This window comes from Cupressus sempervirens, chromosome 5 (genome assembly GCF_028749045.1).
Source record: "Cupressus sempervirens isolate cs-2001-9-10 chromosome 5, ASM2874904v1, whole genome shotgun sequence".
Lineage (NCBI taxonomy): Eukaryota > Viridiplantae > Streptophyta > Pinopsida > Cupressales > Cupressaceae > Cupressus > Cupressus sempervirens.
In genome coordinates this window covers 701,665,843-701,687,369 of record NC_143122.1, presented here as the reverse complement: position 1 = coordinate 701,687,369, position 21,527 = coordinate 701,665,843, and the positions used below count along the sequence as shown (strand labels likewise).

Below are 21,527 nucleotides of genomic sequence, written 5' to 3'. Positions count from 1 at the left end.
AGTTAGTTAGTACTAACTGATTGTGACTGTTATATATTCACATAAAGAGGCATATTTGATCGATCTAGAAGACCATCAATTTGATATATATATGTACAGTATTTCATCTCAATTTGATATGAAGTGCATGGTCAGTATTAAGAAGACATATTATTAGACTGATTATAATATGTTTATGTATGTGAGTGTATGTAAAACATACACTCCCATACATATACAATCCACAGTCTTAGGAGATCTAACCGACACTATTGAATAACAATATGTAATGAAAGGTGATGATCTTTCATTGACATATATAAATAGAAGGTAACCATTGTAAGGTGACGATCTTATATATGATAGACCTGTTATCATGACAGACTTCATTAAGTTGTTGTCCCCCGTGTTGGAAGTCATGATAACGAACATATCATGATCAGACTTCATCAAGTTGTCCCGGACTGCCAGAGATCATGATACTTGTCATGATAGAGACAATCACATTGTGATTTATTGTTAAGTTGTTGTCCTGGAGTGCCAAAAATCAGATAAATCATATCCTTCTAGGATACAACATATTCTTTTGGTAGGCATCAAGGATTTGATGCCAGTGCACATACCAAAAGAATATACATATGATGAATATCATATGATTGATATTTCTTGTTGAATCATACTTTAAATTATATTGAAAGATAACATCTAAGTTGATGGATTTATGTTGATATCCTTAAATATGACATTCCAAGAATATCATACAAATGATATCTCTTCATATACTTGAGAGCATAATGTGTTCTACAAATCCTCTCTTGCTAAGAGGGAGTGCGTAATAACCCCAACCGGTTATAACTTAATCCAATTGTTTGACATTTTGTCAAACACTTTGCAAGCAAGCTCTAATACCACTGTAATATCCCTTGTTAATTCGAACCTCAACTTGTTGATTTGTAGGTCAAGGAAAATTGTCAAACACTTCCAATACGATATCTATGCTTGTTTCCAAGTTTCAAACAGATTATGCTTGCTTGAAATGATATCAAAGGGAATCTAAAAGCTTGTAATTGATTACTACTATATCTAAAAAAAGAACTAAATGCATATGCAATTCTCTTTTGGCTTTTCAAATGCATATAGATGAATTCTAAATGAAAAATGTGCACTTACAGCCAATTGGTATTTTGTCAAACACTTGGCATGTATACTATTATGTCAATCATAGAAGATATAAATATGCACATTACATCAAATATATAGACCTGCAACTTATCACTCCTTTAGTGAAATATTTTCTACTTCAATGCTTAACATAATATTCCAAGGTTGTTGGCTTTGCAACCACAAAAAAAACTGAGTACAAATGATATGATAAATCTGATATAAAATGTGCATCTATAGCTACTTATGACAGCCACCTTTACAATGCCAAATGACCAATTTAAATGATGCATATTAATTGTAGAACCTAATATACAAATCGTCCAATGAAGGAGATGAAATTGCAATTATAATCAAACCAAGCACTGTAGCGTGGGTACTATTCACAACACTGTAGCAGCCAACAATAAATGTATTCTCCAATTTAAGCACAAATAGAACTCTAGAATGAAGCTCTCCTAAATGTCAAATTCAATGGATATTTCACCACCTCAAATGGTTGCAACATTGAAGAATTGACGCTCTCCAATGGCTAAGTGAAATCATAAACCCTTAGTTTTTCTCTCAAATTTATATCAAATGCAATTGACAATAATCGGATGCTTAACAATGAAGCTCTCGCCTCTATTTATTCTTTTCCTTCACCCTTCTAGAAAGAAATAAAATATTATTTAATTGCACTCTCTAGAAGCTTCCCCCTTTCCAATACAATAATTAGTTGTGCTTCTAGAAAATGCACTCTTTAGAAGCTTCCCCCTTTCCAATACATTAATTAGTTGTGCTTCTAGAAACTTAAATTAATTAAATATAAAGTCACTTTTAGATTTATTTATTTATTGAATTTAATTTTATTTATTTCTCCTTATTTCTCTACTTAGCTTTTGGAGAATGAAAAGCTAAGAACTCCATTGAGGGTCTAAAAGATGGGGAACATTGCAATGCACCCTCCCTGAAATTGCTTGTCCTCAAGGAATCCAAATGCATATAAATGAATTCTAAATGAAAAACGTGCACTTACAGCCAATTGGTATTTTGTCAGACACTTGGCATGTATACTATTATGTCAATCATAGAAGATATAAATATGCACATTACATCAAATATATAGACCTGCAACTTATCACTCCTTTAGTGAGATATTTTCTACTTCAATGCTTAACATAATATTCCAAGGTTGTTGGCTTTGCAACCACAAAAAAAACTGAGTAGAAATGACATGATAAATCTGATATAAAATGTGCATCTATAGCTACTTATGACAGCCACCTTTACAATGCCAAATGACCAATTTAAATGATGCATATTAATTGTAGAACCTAATATACAAATCGTCCAATGAAGGAGATGAAATTGCAATTATAATCAAGCCAAGCACTATAGCGTGGGTACTGTTCACAACACTGTAGCAGCCAACAATAAATGTATTCTCCAATTTAAGCACAAATAGAACTCCGGAATGAAGCTCTCCTAAATGCCAAATTCAATGGATATTTCACCACCTCAAATGGTTGCAACATTGAAGAATTGACGCTCTCCAATGGCTAAGTGAAATCATAAACCCTTAGTTTTTCTCTCAAATTTATATCAAATGCAATTGACAATAATCGGATGCCTAACAATGAAGCTCTCGCCTCTATTTATTCTTTTCCTTCACCCTTCTAGAAAGAAATAAAATATTATTTAATTGCACTCTCTAGAAGCTTCCCCCTTTCCAATACAATAATTAGTTGTGCTTCTAGAAAATGCACTCTTTAGAAGCTTCCCCCTTTCCAATACATTAATTAGTTGTGCTTCTAGAAACTTAAATTAATTAAATATAAAGTCACTTTTAGATTTATTTATTTATTGATTTTAATTTAATTTATTTCTCCTTATTTCTCTACTTAGCTTTTGGAGAATGAAGAGCTAAGAACTCCATTGAGGGTCTAAAAGATGGGGAACATTGCAATGCACCCTCCATGAAATTGCTTGTCCTCAAGGAATCCAACAACACAATGAACTCCAACCTCCACCTGTATCCCAAATGAAGTAGTATGTGACATCCATGTGGACACTAAACCAACTACAAACCAGCATCATCAGGACCAACCACATGTCCTGCAGACTAGCACCCAAAACTTGTGTTGATGATGTAGAAATCAGAATGTCACCAAAAGGCAACTCCGTAGAAGATCTATGAAACCTCTTCTTCCTTGTATCCACCCACATAATATATGTTGGACCGAAATCTTGATCATCACCAACATGCATTGAAAAAGATGTAGCTACAGTTGAACCATATACACTCATGCCAATTGTATCAACAATAAGTGTAGCCACATCAAAATATATGGACACAGGAAAAGCACTAACTGTCGCAACAGAAAACTGAAACGAATCTGCAGTTGGCGAAAACTCATAATCATCAACATGTGTGTCATCATCAGCAAATACATCAACAACTGCATGCATATTGCTAAACTCCTCGTTGGATGGTTCAACTGACACATAAGTGGCTGCTCATATGACAGTATCCTCGCATGCTTCTACTTCCACTATTGTTGCATCGCCATCAAATACATGATCCAAGGAACTCATTCCAACAAATGCATCATCTGACTTAACCGGACATGACTTCCCATCACCTTCCACCTCAATTGTGCCCAACTCATGCAGTATCTCATAAGAAATGTCCCACAAATATAAAGCCACAACTGTTTCATCACATTTCGCTCTTCGAAAAAGCGATATCATGCTCTACTCAAATCTTGGATTTGAAATTAGTTGAGTCATTTGTTTGTGATTTTGATTCATCTCATTCACTAACACATCTAATTGTTTCACAATACCTTGTATCTCAGAATCTTCAACCCTTGGAGAGAAGTATGCCCTTTGCGGGTATAATGAATACCAGACCTTATGTCACCATCCGTAACACTGAAAACCAAGTCCTCTAGCAATGGGTCAAAAGAGAAGTAATGAGCACTCCTCACAGTGTAATGCCGATAAAATCTCTCAATCTCTGTCAAGTGCTCATCATCATCAAACTGGGAATTAGGAGATGGCTCCAATCTCTGACTCTAAAGTATTGGTCAGGCAGGATCCTGGGCAACCCTCTCAGCAAACCCAACCACAAAATCCCTATTGGGAAGCATTGTAGCCAAGGTCTCTAGAATCTTCCTCACCAATCGTGGTATAGCACGAGAGCCCCAAATGAGAGTACCCTCAAATATATTGTATGAAAACATTGAAACCTCCTGCAAATCCAAGCTCTGAAGCAAATACTCCATGAATGACTCAGTACAGTAAAAATTATATGTGGAAGCATCAATCTGCTCCCCCGCAATCCACAATTGATCCCTCTAAAAATGTGACAATGCCAACTGTCCAATGCAACCAGCTGTATGAAAACAAGAAATAATTTCACTTCCAGTAGAAGGAAGCAAATCACCATGAGAGCCCGTCTCCACTAATACTCTCACCTCCTCTGTACATACTACACTCATATCTTGGACGAATGTGTTCGCCACATCATCACATCCCTCATCCTCAACCGTAGAAGCAAACTCACCACCAACCACAATATGTAACTGAACAGGGTCTGGGGCTGGTGTCGATTGTACCCATTCTAACTCCATGACAACCTCATCCAACTGTGGTTGTGACTCCTAAAGAGCCAACTGAGTATATTGAAGAGAGTCCACGGTCACCTCAAGCTCTTGCGTGAGCTCAACCACCTCATCCTCTTTCCCTAACATCTCGTAGCAGGTGCTACCCCACTCCAGAAGGTAATCCCTGTTAGCAACTGAGAGTAATTATGCTTCAAGATCCTAAAAGCCTCTCGAAGCGCATGAACCTCTGCTAGAGAAAGAGCACTATCACCATGCTCATCAAACATAGGAGCACCCCAACCAGATGTAGCTAACATTTGACGGATAGCATCATAATGCTCAAGATCTAAAGAAATGTTACTATCACTCACCTAGAGCTGACAAGTCACATGATGCCTCTGTAATCCCTAACTCTATGCAAGCTCTTTGTCTCACCAACTGCACTAAGATAGGAAACTGAATCAAAACTCTCCACCACAAGATTGCTCATACGGGTGCTATCTTCCTCAAACAATTTTGTATCCAACATACAACTACCATGTACCTCAACCAACTCCTCATCTGAAAAAATGGAAGCCCTTGTCATATCAATCTCCTCACATATCTCAACTTCCACTTCACTAGTAAGATCCTGTAAGCATCAATCCTAGGACTCATCCAAAACCTCCTCAAATTCGTCACCCAATATCTGACAAGGGGTGTCATACCTAATACATCTCATAGCATCATTATATGTGTTCATACTATCTACATCGACATCTCCTAACAAAGCCTCAACTACTGTCACCTAACTCTGCACACATGACTCTATGTCAGGTTATTAAAAAAATAATACTAGAGCATGAACCCACATCTACTGACTTCGCTGAAACACCCACATCACCAACATCATAGTTGGGTGACTCTATACGTGCCCCAATCCCACTTGAGGAATCAACTACCTCATGCACTAGAGCAACTCTACGATACCTAACATATAAGTCTCCAATAACTACTCCTTCCTCAAGAGAATCTGAACAGTTAGTGATAACTATATCATCAACTACCTCTTTGAACTAACCATAGCGACTACTCTGGGAGCCTCAACCTACTGATGCTCAGTGTTGTTATCCACCAAGGGCACTAACACATCCACATGTCCTTGTGAAATAAGTCCATCATCAACACTGCGGATAGGACTAGCTAGTGTCGTACTGAATATAGGTACATCTGCATCATGGACACATGTTGGGAAAAACTCAAGCTTCCTTCCCTACAACCTTGATCTCAACATTCTAAAGGTAAAAACCATATACCTCACTGCCCTCTCAACTATCTATGAATCCAACAAGCTCTTTGCCAACCTCTATTGATAAAGCTTAAGTTTCTCCATACTTTCCTGCAAAGCATTCATCTTCGCGCTAACTTCCTCATTACTCCACCGACTTCTAGAACTGTCAGTCCTCCTATGTTCGTTCATGGCTAGAAAATGGTAAGAGTGCTGGTCACTCCAAATGCAACAACAAATTTGACAATAATTAATATTTTCCTACCCCAGAGGATGGGAGGAAACCACTATGATACCACTACAATAACCCCAACCAGTTATAACTTTGTGAAACACCAAATCCTTCTCAAATTCAATTGTTTGACATTTTGTCAAACACTTTGCAAGAAAGCTCTGATACCATTGTAATATCCCTTGTCAATTCGAACCTCAATTTGTTGATTTGTAGGTCAAGGAAAATTGTCAAACACTTCCAATACAATCTTTATGCTTGTTGTTTCTAAGTTTCAGACTGATTATGTTTGCTTGAAATGATATCAAAGGGAATCTAAAAGCCTATAATTGATTGCTACTATATCTAAGAAAAGAACTAAATGCATATGCAATTCTCTTTTGGCTTTTCAAATTCATATAGATGAATTCTAAATGAAAAATGTGGACTTATAGCCAATTGGTATTTTGTCAAACACTTGGCATGCATACTATTATGTCAATCGTGGAAGATATAAATATGCAAATTACATCAAATATACAGACCTACAACTTATCACTCTTTTAATGAGATATTTTCAAATTCAATGTTTGACATAATATTCCAAGGCTTTTGGTTTTGCAACTCCAAAAAAAACTAAGTAGAAATGACATTATAAATCTAATATAAAATGTGCGTCTACAACTACTTATGACAGCCACTTTTACAATGCCAAATGAGCAATTTAAATGATGCAAATTGATTGTAGAACCTGATATACAAATTGCCCAATGAAGGAGATGAAATTGCAACCATAATCAAGCCAAGTACTATAGCCTGCGTACTGTTCACAGCACTGTTCACATCATTGTTCACGGCACTGTTCACGTCACTGTTCACAACACTGTAGCAGCCAGCAATAAATGTATTCTCCAATTTAAGCGCAAATAGAACTCCAAAATGAAGCTCTCCCGAATGCCAAATCCAATGGATATTTCACCACCTCAAATGGTTGCAACACTGAAGAATTAACGCTCTCCAATGGCTCATTGAAATCAGAAACCCTTAGTTTCTTCTCTCAAGTTTATATCAAATGCAATTGACAATAATCAGATGCCTAACAATGAATCTCTCGCCTCTATTTATTCTTTTCCTTCACCCTTCTAGAAGGAAATTAAATATTATTTAATTGCACTCTCTAGAAGCTTTCCTCTTTCCAATACAATAATTAGTTGTGCTTCTAGAAAATGCACTCTCTAGAAGCTTCCCTCTTTCCAATAATATAATCAGTTGTCCTTCTAGAAACTTAAATTAATTAAATATAAAGTCACCTTTAGATTTATTTATTTATGGATTTTAATTTATTTTACTTCTTCTTATTTCTCCACTCAGCCTTCGGAGAATGAAAAGCTAAGAACTCCATTGAGCGTCTAAAAGATGGCGAACATTACAAAGTGTTAAGAGTGTAGCGTCAATTGGAATGATTCAATCTGAGATACTATTATTGTTATTGGTAAATCATCATTTCCTATATATACTTATCCATGTTAAATAATATATATTACTGTATTTAATATATATATATATATACTATTATTGTTATTGGTAAATCATCATTTCCTATATATATTTATCCATGTTAAATAATATATATTACAGTATTTTATATATATATATATATATATATATAAATTGTTATAGATATTATTATTTTTGTTAATATATTACTATTAATTAAATGATGATTAAACCATAGAGACATGTCTTCTCCTGTCATATTTATATGAGGTTCATATCTACATTTGGAACATATCAATTACAATGGCCATGTTAGTACATTTGCAGAAAACCATCCATGTTACTCAACAATTTTATTAATAATTGTTTCTACATATTTGGTAATCGCTACATCCATTTACATGGTGACATCTTCCTTTTTACAAACAACGATTTCCTCTAAATTGCCACTGCTTTGGATAGTCTAGAATTTGGCCAGCCTTAAACATCACACACTAAGAGAAAATTTATGCTTGGAAAAAAGCCAACTTTGACTATTTAACACTTTACACATAGGAATTAAGCATTAGTGTGTGATGTTTAAGCCGTTCACTAGAATTTGACCTTGTATGCTTTATATTAGCGTTCATGATATTCTATACATGTTACTGCCTTCCTTGTTAATACAGTATATTCTATCGCTCAATCTCATTTTCTGCCATATGAAACATTGGTCATTGTATGTGTGTTATTGGCGTGTCCCTAATTCATACGCTGCGGACTGGCTTCCACTCTTTGAACCAATGTTTGTATTAAAGACTCAACCCTTAAGGGCTTTGTCGCAGGAAATATGAGTGTCCTATGGAATACTTGGAGTTAGACATCTCAGAATGTTCTTTCCCAACACCATCATGACTTCTGGCATAACTCTTAATTTGGTGTTTGTATATCAAAACTCCCATGCTATATGATTTAAGAACCAGATTGAAATATCAAGCACGGTATTCATTCATCATTTAAATACTTATGTGTAACGGTAGTTTATATCTGTCTGTGTATTTATCAATTACTCAGCTCTATATTTCACTGAAGGTTTTTGTTGGCTTATCGCTATTTAAGCTTGAACAGGAAATACGAACTTCTCATCTTCTCTTGTATATTTCATACTCACGATGCCAAGTATATTGCTTTTGATGTTTTCTCTAGTGAAGTCAAAGATATATTGCCTCTGTGTGAATGTATTGCAGAGATGCCAATGATAAAGATGTGTCAATTCTTATCACCTTGTTGTTACTTTAGATGTTTATTTGCCGTAATTTCTTATTTGACCTCATTTCTGCACTCCTTACTAACAGTATACAACTTAAGATACACGAAGCATTTCAGAGTCCTCGCTGCTATGTTGATCGTGGTTTGTTGTCCGTCTACTGTGTATACTTATTTTGTTCATATTAGATGGCTGAATTTGGAACTCAGTGTATGTCTTCTAACATTGATTGAATATTTTCACTGCGATGTTTTGTTGGTATGAATCGTTCTGTACATATAGCCAATATATAATTAACCTATTACACCTTCAATCTTGTATATGCTAGATGCATTCATACTTAACCTTTGACATTGAATATGAAGTTTAACAAACATAACCAAGTGCCTTGACATCAATGGCAATCTCTCATCAAATCACAGGCAAACAATCAGATATGTTGCCTTCCCAACCATAGATGATAAGATCTTCTAATCACCCCCTATCACACTACACATTCTGTACATCACAGAATTCATTTTTAATTGATGCAAGAATGGCCTTGCATATACATGAATCAATGCCTACTAATAGACCTCCAGTCAACCTTGTAGTTTTGGTGCCAAGAATATGATCAGACCAATTAATTACAAGTTACATTCATATAGGTCTTGCCCAATCACATAATAGTAAGTTACATGAATCGCCTAAATAGGGCCTGACCAATTAAGGATTGAAATGACAAAGTTCATTATAGCAACATGGCTGAGGGCAATGGGCCAATTAGCCATTAGGTGTACTAGGTCGACCCTAGAAGGGATCCAACTTAGATACACATCAACAGTACCAGGCCTCGACACGAAATCTTAAAGCTAAGAGGATTAAAAATTCTTCTAATTGAACCCGCAGACTGAGAATGATGAGTTATGGGTGATGGATTAGATAGGATCTTCTCATCTATGTAGTCAGAATTGATACCAGATGATCTTTCAATCGCTACAATTCTTTTAAGGTTGAATTTGAGCTATACTCTCTGAAATCAAACACTAAACTCACTGAAATCAGGTCAAAAAACTTGAAATCTGAATGGTGGAGACCAAACACCACTGCAATTGAACACGTGGCCTGATGCTGATGAATGCTGATCAATTTGGGCATGAATTAATTGACTGGACTGCAAAACATGTCTTCCAGGATTGATGTGGGTGATTGGGTAAGCATGGACGACCCCTACAAGCTGGAAGTTGACTATTGGTTCACTAATTTGCTTCTATTTCTTCAAGGGAACACCCCAGGGCTACCTCTTCAAATTTCTACTACCAATTTCTTCAGGAAGAGTTTTGACCAAAGTAACGTGAATCGGAATCGTATCGGAATCGGCATGGCCGAATCGAATCGTGAATCGGGGGTGAATCGCCGGTGAATCGGCGATGAATCGGCAAATTTGAAAAAAGCTTTTAAATGTAAAGATTTTAACAATTTAAGACTTATTTCATGCACCCTTTATTGAATATAACTTAAAAACACTATAACATCATCAAATAGAATCTAACATACATAAACATGAAACATAAAATCCATCACATACGTAACTATGTTATCATTATGTACTAAAATGTAAATTGTATGCTAGCTTAAGTAAATAAAAATCAAATGATCATAATGATTCAAATCATAGAATCAGTAAGATGAAATTATAAAGATCTATAAGACATCAAATCATAAATGTATGTATAAATCTAAGATGAAGATCCATGAAAGTTTGAAACATATGTCTATCAGTGATTCAGTATCACTATCAATATCTATACAGTGTAAACAAAATATAAAAACAAGGCTCCAGCTCAAGCCTCATCATCCTCGTCATCATCCTCTAGCTCTGCTGCAGCCTCAACCTCAGCCTCTCAGTATCCAGTTTGCCTATGAGAAAAGCGTGTAAGGTAGGTCCTAGAGGACCGCCGAGCCATGTCCCCTGCATGGGCAATGGGCTCATGAATAACGTCGCTAGGGCCTGCGTCTGTGCGTGCGCGTGTGCGTCTACCAATGCCTGAACGTGCTCTAGCTGCCTCCTCTGCCCTGGCCACAGCCTCAGCCTCTACATCCACCTGGTCAACCCACGCGCGGTCTTCCTCAGTGAAGAGTGGGTCCACGGTCTCTGTGATCCACTCTGATTCTGGATCAATCTCCTCCAGAATGATCGAAGAGGAGTCAGCGCCCAAAATTTGTCTGATCCTAAGACGAAGGTTGTAATGAACAAAGACAAGATCATTCAACCTCTGCACTGTCAACCTGTTTCTCCTCTTCGAGTGGATGTGCTCGAACATGGACCAACTGCGCTCACATCCAGAAGCGCTGCTCGGCTGACTCAGAATGCGGATGGCAATTTTTTGAAGGTTTAAGGTTGTGGCCCCAAACATTTGCCACCATCTATCTGAAATAAGGAAAAAACAAAAACAAAGTCTCATTTACAAATTACAACTCTAAAATTAATGCATTATATAATCAACTTTAAGTTTAGAATCTAGATTCATGAACATTGAATATATTATTTAATTTTAACCTGGCTGTAGTGTTGTCTGAGCATTTATGACCATACTACCAAAGAAAAGTGGCCCCTCCTTATTGTTGAACTGGTCTAGCTCAACAATCGTAGCAGCACTATTTTCATCGCTACTCAATCTCTGAATCACTGTGTATAAGCCAGTGAGAACCTCCGCATCCGCCTTGAACTCAGGACGGAAACGAAATGCCGAATTCAGATAGTAAGTTGCTGCGTGGATGGGTCGATGGAGTTGATTCTGCCATCTCCTATCGATGATGTCCCAAATAAGGCCATACCTCTCCTGCACTCCTGCATATTGGGCTCTGATGGCCTCCTTGGCCCTATCCATGCCCTCATAAATGTAGCCCATAGAGGGCTTCTCCCCATCAGCAGTTCGTAGCAAAGCTACAAGGGGCTCAGTGACGTACATATAAAGTAAAACAAAAAAAATTGAGTCAAAACTTAAATATAAAATAATATAACTTAAAGTAAAAGCAAAATACTAAATGTTAAATTGCAATAAATTTACCTTAAGGATTTCTTTAGCAGGTTTCCAAAAACCATCCTCATCAAATATGCAATCCGCCACATCTAACCCTATAGTGGTCGTAGCATAGGAAGAGCAAATCCACTCCTGCCCAACAAACATGCTCCGCAATCCATCCCTTGATCTCAACAAGGACTGCAAGGTGATGAAATTCGAGGCAAACCTTGTGATACCTGGGCGAGCTAACTCCTTGCCTTTTGTGTACTTCCTCATTGTGCTAAGGACAAATGCATGATTATAAATGAATTTGCATATGTTTTTTGCCCTTTCCACACATGACTTGAGAAACTCAAGTTTGCCAATTTCCTCCAACATGAGGTCAATGCAGTGTGCCACACAAGGGGACCAAAATATGGTGGGGTGCCTCTCCATCAAAAGTTTACCTGCAACAATTTTAAGTCAATTAGAAACTCAAATTTCAAAATTCAAATAAATTTATTTTCAAAACTTGCAAAGTTAAAAGTTTACATGCTGAAACATAATTTGTTGCATTATCCGTCACCACCTGGATCACATTTTGTTCCCCCACCTCTGCTATAACTTCCTCAATAGCCTCACATAAATATGTGGCATTTTTCACATGTGCGGAAGCATCAATGGATTTTATGAACATGGTATATCCTACAAGTAACAAAACAACGAATTATAATATTAAATGAATCATTAACGAATTAGCATTCAACAAATCAAAATTTACAATGTATGTAGGAAAGTAGAATGATCAATCACCTCCACAGGATACAAGAAAATTGAGGAGTGTTCTATTCCTCCTATCGGTCCAACCATCAGTCATGATGGTGCAACCCTTTGCAATCCATTCCTTTCGGTTCTCCTTGAGGTCAACCCTCATGTCCTCTACCATCTCATCCAGGAGGTATCCGCTCAACTCAGCCTCAGTTGGGGCTTTAAACCCCGGACCACAAATAGCAACCGCATCTATCATATTCTGCCAATAAGGAGCCCTGTCACAAATAAAAGTTTAGATGTCAAAGACTTAAATTATAAAACAAGTAGATATAATTAAAGTTTTACTTTTACTTTTAATTTTAACTTTAAAGAAAACAAAGAAAAAAGAATCAATTACCTGGCTGCAATAAATGGAATGTTGCAAAAGTACCAAAATTTGCATACCTCCTTTCTGGCAACATCGTGAGTCTCCTTGTTCAAACCCATGCCCTCAAGCGTGGGTTGGGAACCAAGAGTAGTGTAGGGCACAAAGTAATTATCCATTCTATTTTTCCGCACTCTAGGCTGCAATAGGTCGGTGTGGGACTCTGTCTCAGTATGTGATCGACTAGCTCTAGCACTAGCACGAGCAGAAGAACTACGATAAAAAGGAGGCCTAGAAGAACCCTCTCCAACACAACCTACAGATGCGGAAGCCGATGCAAATGCAGATGTGGATGCGGCTGCGGATGCAAGAACATGGGAGCCAATACCCCTTAACCCTTCAACTTGCATTTTCCTATTTGCTTTGTCTTTTTCAATTTTTTCTAATGCCATTTGGTGAGTGCAAACTGTAACATCGTGTCCAGGTATAGCAGCAATGTGCAATTTCAATCTATAAATACCCCCGGAAGTTATTTTTTCTTTACAAAACATGCATTTTGTTTGATATTTGGTTCTTCCAGGAAACTCTTCATTATATTTCATACATTCATCATTTTTACCCATTGGAATTTGCGAAAAATGGGAGCAAAGGCTGCTGCAATAATTTTTTTTATGTAAAATATCACAGTTTGAAGCTAATAAAAATTAGAAAACAACAAACCCTAGCTTGCAACTTAGTAAAAATAAAGAACATTCAAGATTTATACTAAAATTCTTGAAAACTATAGAAATTTAAAAAAAAACGCATAATACACTAAAAATTTAACAAAAAATGCATAATACACTAACATGCAAAAAAGAAATAAGCGCTTACCTCTTGCAAATGAGTTGAGGAGTGTTGATATTGGCTCCTTAATGCTCCCAAAGCAATTGATGGGCTCCCTAAATGGCCTGCTGATCTCTTTGGTGCTCCTCCTTCTTGCCGGTTGGAAACCTATGGCTTTTCTTTTCTCTTCTTCTCTCTCAATTTTCCTCTCTTCTACTCATGCTTAACAAATAGAAGGCCCTTTAGGGTTATAACAAAGAGAATAGGTCAAAAACAAAGTGAAAAAAACAAGTGATTTTTAAAAAAATTTCAACTTCCCTTTTTACATGCCGCGGGCGATTTATGGCCGATTTTAAAGGCGATTTTTACATGAATCGCCTGAATCGGCGATTCAAGCGATTCATGGCCCAAAAATCGGCGATACCGATTCACGATGCAAAAAAAATCGCCCAGCATGAATCTGGTCGCGGATTCGCCGATTCAGGCGATTTTTGGGCGATTCTCGTTACTATGGTTTTGACCACCAAAACGAATCCAAGGGAATCGATCCCCACACTCAAATATCCAAATTGGGGTTGTAAAGAAAGCAACTTGCCTCCTCAAAGTGCCAAACAATGAATATCTGATCTGCACTGATACCAATATCAAATTCCTCTGTCTAAATTGCATCGAACTTCTATCGAAGAGTTGGGGGCTACATTCCAACATGCAAAGTTTAAGAGGCTGCATTCTCAAACCCCAGAGTGCCACAAATTCCATCAGCGACCATCTCCAATCCATTTTTCCATAATTTTTCAAATCTGGACTGCTGCGATTCTGCTCCTCTTTCCTCTTAGTTCCTTTCACCTCCAAATCTCCGCCCAACTCTAGTTCTCTCCATTCAAGGCAAAGATTTCATTCAACACTATAGTTTAAAACTTTAAACTTTAGACTATAGTTTCACTTTAGCTTTTCAGCCCAAATTAATTTCATGTGATTTCCTTCACAGGATGAAACATGAGTTTATTAAAATCTTTCCCTCCAATTTGCCACGGTTTGGCTTAAGGCATAAAATCCACCGGGCCCCTCCAAGCTTAAACAAACATTGGACTTTATTTAATAAAAATAAAAGCCTTTATTTACAACGCCAAGGCTTATTTATTATTGTAGCCTTTTATTATTATTATTTTTAATTGGCCCCATAAATTTATGGTAGAGTGAATATATAATTTACCTTTATTTGTTTATTTATTTAAGTGGATTTCATTAATCACTTATTAAAATTTATTTAATAATGTGGATAGAATATTCTCTTATTATAATTTATTTTGAACTCTATTTGGGAAATATTAATTATTTCCTTTTTATTCAATAAAAGCAACTCCACTTAGAAAATACTAAGTTTTTGCTCATTATTTGAAAAAACATGCTCTCGAACCAAAATCTGGCTCTCATAGCCCCTGCAACCAGGTGAGTCCCCTATACATCCTGTTGGCCTGCAGGAACTCCAGTGATAGGCCAACCTCAACTCCATCTCTTGTCACCTAGAAAGGCAATGCCACCAAGATCTGGTTAATTATTTTACTAATTTCAATGGCAATGCCACCAAGACATGGATAATTATTTTACTAATTTGTATTGCATGCATTTATAACCATGTATCTTGTTGCCAATTAATTAGTTTGCTAGCTACCATATGCTTTCATCTTACCCACTTTGCACTCTTGGTGATCAGAACACCTTTGCACTTCATTCTAACATTTGAAAAAATATCGAAACAATACTAGTTAGCAACATGACAATTTTCCTTTTGTTTCAGGTTAAAGGTTGTTATGTTGTGGCAGGAAGCAACAATTAGACGTTCACTGAGTTTATTTAGGTGCGGTTACTCTTTTCTTTTTCCTTAAAATAGTTTCCTGGAGAAATCCAGATATGAATCAGCACTGTTTCGATATGGGTATGAACAGGAAGATTCTAATGCTTCCAGTAAGATAAAAAAATTATAGCCAAATAGATATGTTCACCTCTATGATAGCAAACTTACCTACTCTACCTATAAGTTAAGGAAACGAAGGCCATAAAAAAAATATTATTTATACCTTGGATAGCTCAAACTCAATAACTGGAGTTTTTCTTGAGGCGGATTCAGTCAAATGCCGGATAAATCGTGGAGTTCCAAATGCTAGCAAATCTGAATCATTGGATGCTACAGCATCTACCTGCACAATTTATGCCAGGGTAAAAACTCCCAGAATCAAATGCTACAAATAATAGACACAATATCATAAGTTAAAAAGACAAGAGAATGCACATACCTTACCAACTTTGCACAAAGCTGCGCATTCTGCCTCTGCTTCAGAAGGAGCCTAAGTCAATTCATGGAATAATACTAATGGTGAGTGCAGAATGTCATCTGAAAATATAAGATCTATAGAAAAAAAAGATAACCAAACATGTGTCCAACAACAACTAGAAGATATGAACTCCTCACTCTTTAACCTAACTGTTATTGGTAATGTTTTTGTGTTATCTAAGTCAATGAGCTTGCTTATACAAAATACATGCCCACAGAAGCCTTTCGGCAATGCGGAAAATGATGCGTACTATCCAATAAGTAATGAATAAAAGTTAAAATTGGCTGGCCAAGAACCCATTTTTGTAATGTCCCATGTAGGATATCTTGGAATTACTTATTATGAATTAAATAACTGATATCACTATTAACTTATGCAATTGACAATATACATAATGATATGTTGTTTCAAGAATAATAACTATTATTAATACCATGTGTACTATCTTTGATTTAGACAATTAGATTTATGCCTGATTAGTGCAATGTTCATTATGTTTTTAAGATATGGCAAATTAAATATCCAATATGATCTTGTCTTAAATTGATATTGCTATGCCTGGTGTAACCTTAAAATGCATGGAATGGAACATAAGACTGTAACGTCCCCTGCTACACTTAGGCCTGGTAATGGCATTTGTTTATAAATTTAGATTCTGTTGCTGCTTCGTTTCAGACTTACAGTCTGATCCACTTGTATGCTTATTATGCCTTTTTCTTATCTTCCCTCAAATCGATGCCCTTCCAAGGTTGACAGGAATGTTTACTTATATCTAATATTTGGAATGTACAACCACTTAGGCTAATAGGCACATCCTATGCCCATTCTTTTCTCAAATCACTGTGTAATTACTAATAAACTCTTGAACAATTTATAGATCTTGAGTCTTAATAATCGATATCATTTGTTGTTTAGCAATGGGTGCTGACTTGGCTATAGATTGTCAATACGTCCAGGACACAGCCATCATAAATTTGATCCTCAGTGTATACCCAAATGTTGCCTTGGCAAATGATAATATCCTTTCTATGTATTGATCATACAGCATCCGGTCTTCCTGAAACGATCGTAACATATATCATTTCTTAGACACATAACTCATTGTTCTATCGTTGTTCTTTGGTCGACGTTTGCATGCCTGGTTGAGCGTCAGCTGGGCTCTTGTTGCACCTATCTAAATGATTAGGATTTTCATATTAAATTATTATTTCATTACTGCATGTTTATTAACATGACTGGTTATTGATATTATGAATGTATTTATTAATATTGTTTATTGTCAATATTTCTTATTTAATTATATAGCTACTTAATTAATATAGTTTCAAATGTATGGTTGCATATTTATATTATAATAATATTTATCTATATACTGATAATTAATTCTTTCAAATTAACTATAATAAAAATTGTGTAGATTTATATTTTAATTTATCATTCATTTATTTATTAATCTTGTATTTTATTTTATTATTAACTACTTTATTCCAAGGAAGGGATCATCACAATTTCCTTTCTTGCACATAGGTAATGCGGAAAAATGCACAACAAGAAACACATTTTTGGCAAATCCTTTCTTACATAATGTTAAGCAAGTTGATTATTTTCTACTACTTCAACTATCGTACATATTTCAACCAAAAACCACCGCTATTGACTTACATTAGATGTGCGATTTAAAATTTTGTGGATGTATGATAAGAGAATGTAATTCATTGTTCATCTCTACATTATTCAGTTAGTGATCCAATTCATAGATGTTTGTAACACATACACTTGTGATCAACACCCACAAGTCGTCTCGAAGGCATACGTGAGCACTGCCCTCCTTCACTGATGCTTATACATCATAGTACATACCATTATAGTTGAATTTTGTAAGTTCCTATGAGCATTTATTCCCAATTAAGTGCTTGTGAGTAATCATTTCATAGTTGACACCTATAAGCTACCTATAGAGAATAATATCATGAGAATAGAATTATGGCTTTCATGATCCCACTTTATGTTTTTATTGTCTAACTTATTCTAGCGAGACGGTGGAAAGAAGCCCAAATTGGTAATACCCTTTTGGTGATGAACATCAAGGGATGTTTGCCTTTCAGAGAAAATTTGTGATGGTTTAACTATTAGCTTAAAGCTTGGTCAAATATTGAAGGAAAAATTAATGTTTAGCATTTTAGTTTGTCTCTTTTGGGCAAAGTTGCATGGATACGGATACAGATACGGTATTGGGTATGGATACGGCCATTTTTTAAGACCACCAATATGGATATGGCAGGACACAACATTAACGAATAACACATAGACATATATTTAACATTGTTTTTAAGTTATTATAGGAGATTTTTATTACTTCAAAAGCAATATTGACACATAAATATTTATAAGTTAATTTAACACTTCACAATATGTAAACAAAGTAGAGTTGCATTAGAAGATAACCCAAAAAATGGGTTGCTAAAATAGAAAAACATTTTATTTGTCTTTCTCATTTAGTGCAGGTTTTGTTTAAACCATTTTTTTAAATTGCTTTAATAAAGTCTTTTTAAAATCAAATTTGGGAAGATTTACGTCAAATCTTTTTAAAAATCAAATCCCATAGTATTTGGCATGGTTGGAAAATCAAGTTTTTTTAGGGAGACATGGGTACAATATTTGATGTGTATCCAGGCAGTATCAGATACGTTTCCAAATTGGATACAAGGATACGAGTGGCCAAGGAGGGACAGAGGAGTTTACAGTAGCTCTACTTTTGGGACAACACAAAACATAACAGCACATTATCGACAAAACAATTAGTTCTCCCCTCTAGATTCGTGACAAGGAACTAACTGCCTCCTATCGACTCAAAGTCTAGTGGTTGTGTTGAGCATTGACAAGTCGATCTTTGGTGCAATGGAAACCACACTTGTAACAAGTGGTATCAAAGCTTGGTAACAGGTTCAAACCCCCCAAGGCAATGCTAAGGAGGAGATTGTTGGCAAAATGGTCAGCACTCCAAACTCTAGCCAGTAATGTTGCATGCTTGTATATTGGGAGATCTCATTGTATGCCATGTGTATCTTGCTTGTATGTTTAGCCAATAATAGGAGTGGTTCTCAATAAGGTGGACCAAGACACAAAGGGGCCACCAAGGTAACCCATTGACAAGTATTAATTAAGTGAAAAATTAGTGTAAAATAGAATGACGAGGTATAAATGACAAACTAAGAAAGAGCAATACTAATTGTGTAAGCTTGTGTGTACCGGCCAAAGTGTACATAGGTGTATGGTCACTGAGATACCTCCTACGTGCTTGTGGACGCAAGTGCACCGCCACAAACGTAGTGGAGAAGTGCCAAGGTGTACTAGCAGATCAAGCTCCTCCTCACTATGATAGGATTGCTTGGCACCCCATGAGTCATGGTGTAGTGACGTCATGGTCATTTTGTTTCCCACCTAGGCTAAGCGACGATACTCCCATTATTATACGAGGCATCCATTTGTTATCAATGATTCCATGGTTATATGTTGTTGAGTTTGTGGCTTGCATGGTGATTATGGATTGAGCTTGGTTGCAACCTTGTTGGATATTCATGAGTGCTCTACCTTGTACTCTATGTGAATCATGCTTATTGTGGTTCGTGTGTCCTTGTGTTTTTATCTACTGTCAACATTGAGGCTAACCTCCTCCTGATCTCCAAATCATCCTTTGCATCAGCCCAATAGTCTTCAAAGTGTGGAATGTGGAATAACTATTCCCATATGCTTTCTTGATCTTCCTCTTTGGATCGTATTATTCTCTAGACTTGTAGAGTCCTATCTTGTCGTTATCCCTAAATTCCAATTACCCATAATGTAAATTTTGAAACCTTCCCCCAAATCAAAATTCTTCAAGCATCTCCCAAGTTAGAAACATTGGGTTGTTGGCCTTTATTATAACTTTCAAAGTTTTGGGTGTACTTCTAATCTTTCACTTTGATTTGGAACCGCAACCTACCACCCAATAGCTGGTTTTGGAAGGACCGCAACTCGCGACCTCCATTTCGAAGCTTGTGGAAGGAGGTGACTAACCAAGAGCGGGTTTATCAAAGTGATTCGCTCTAGGAAACTGGAAATGGTACAAGAGTTAATTTGAATTTGATTCTTGAAGATCTCTGATGTCATTGCTAGCGGGGAATTGAATGTAGGGATGGAATTGTATTAGTTCAATGAAAAGGTGGTGCATGTGCATTTATTTCTCACATCATTAAAGTCCCATTGCCAGATTGTCACGCTCATGTCCATTAGAATGTATATTATAATTAATCTTTCGAATTAATTCTTCATCACCTCCTTGTCCAAGACGCCTTGCGCTTGCCACCCCTAGTATTCATTTCAGTTTTCAAAATGGGATTACCTGCAATATCGACATTTGGCATGAAGATGCTCAACCGGTTTGGCAACCTAATTAAACATAACAAGAGTCGTAACAATTTGAGATTATCTCTAGCCTTTTCGGAACTGCATGGGAATTGAAAACTAGTTTTGCTTGCTATGAGAACAATATTTTTGAACTTGAAGGAGAAAGGGACAAAGCATAAATTCATGAAATGCTCAAGGATCACGGAGAAGACCCCTTCAATGATGAGTTCCTTGAGGTCATGGAAGAAATGCACAGCATGATTTGTATGGGCGATGATCCTATACTTTGAAAGTTAAACTTAATTATGTAAATGCCTTTTGAGGTCAATTTCGGTAATCATTTAAAAAATCTTTCCCATTATCACAATGGTCATTGTAGGAAGATGAACGGTTATTCTATGTAGGAGTTAAGTATATAAGGGAATTTTGGGTTTGTGAAAAAAGAGAAGGTTCCACATAGGGAAAGACTGAAAACTCTCATAGTTTGCATGTATAGTATTTGAACTGATACGCAAACATTAATAAAATGAGGATACTTCTTATCATATGTGTGTTTAAGTTTGTTCTTTGATTACAAATAGACTTTGAGCTTTTGTAATTATACGTTTAATGTTTGTTCAAAATTATGAGTTGTAGAAATGGTTCATTTCAAGTTGTACCTTACTATTGAATTATAGACAAGGTGGATATCTTCATTTACTTCTTAAATTTATTAAAGTATGGCATGGATTATTTTAGATTTGTTTTAGATATCTGCTATTTACCTTTCAGCTTCATTTTTTGCATTTACTTTATTTAGAATCAGCTTATCGCATCTACTTTCATAATTATGGTTAGGTGCTGATACCTTTATTGCTTTCTAGTGCAAAGTATATCAATGTTCTATTCTTTGCATATTTGTTAAGAGGGTGTT

General features: G+C 36.1%; 1 protein-coding gene across 5 annotated transcripts in view; it reads right to left on the bottom strand.

Annotated features, from left to right (window-relative positions):
* Window positions 1–21,527, bottom strand: part of LOC149557927 (flap endonuclease 1-A-like) — a 225,364-nt gene that overhangs the window by 101,536 nt on the left and 102,301 nt on the right. For 4 of the 5 annotated variants that reach the window (XM_089832384.1, XM_089832383.1, XM_089832382.1 and 1 more), the window contains 2 exons: window positions 16,190–16,240; window positions 15,974–16,093 (listed from right to left, as the gene is read on the bottom strand). The exons of the other annotated variant lie outside the window; for it this stretch is intronic. In XM_089832384.1, the coding sequence (XP_089688510.1) occupies window positions 15,974–16,093; window positions 16,190–16,240 (171 nt within the window). The remainder of the gene's footprint in view (window positions 1–15,973; window positions 16,094–16,189; window positions 16,241–21,527) is intronic. 5 annotated transcript variants of the gene reach the window in all.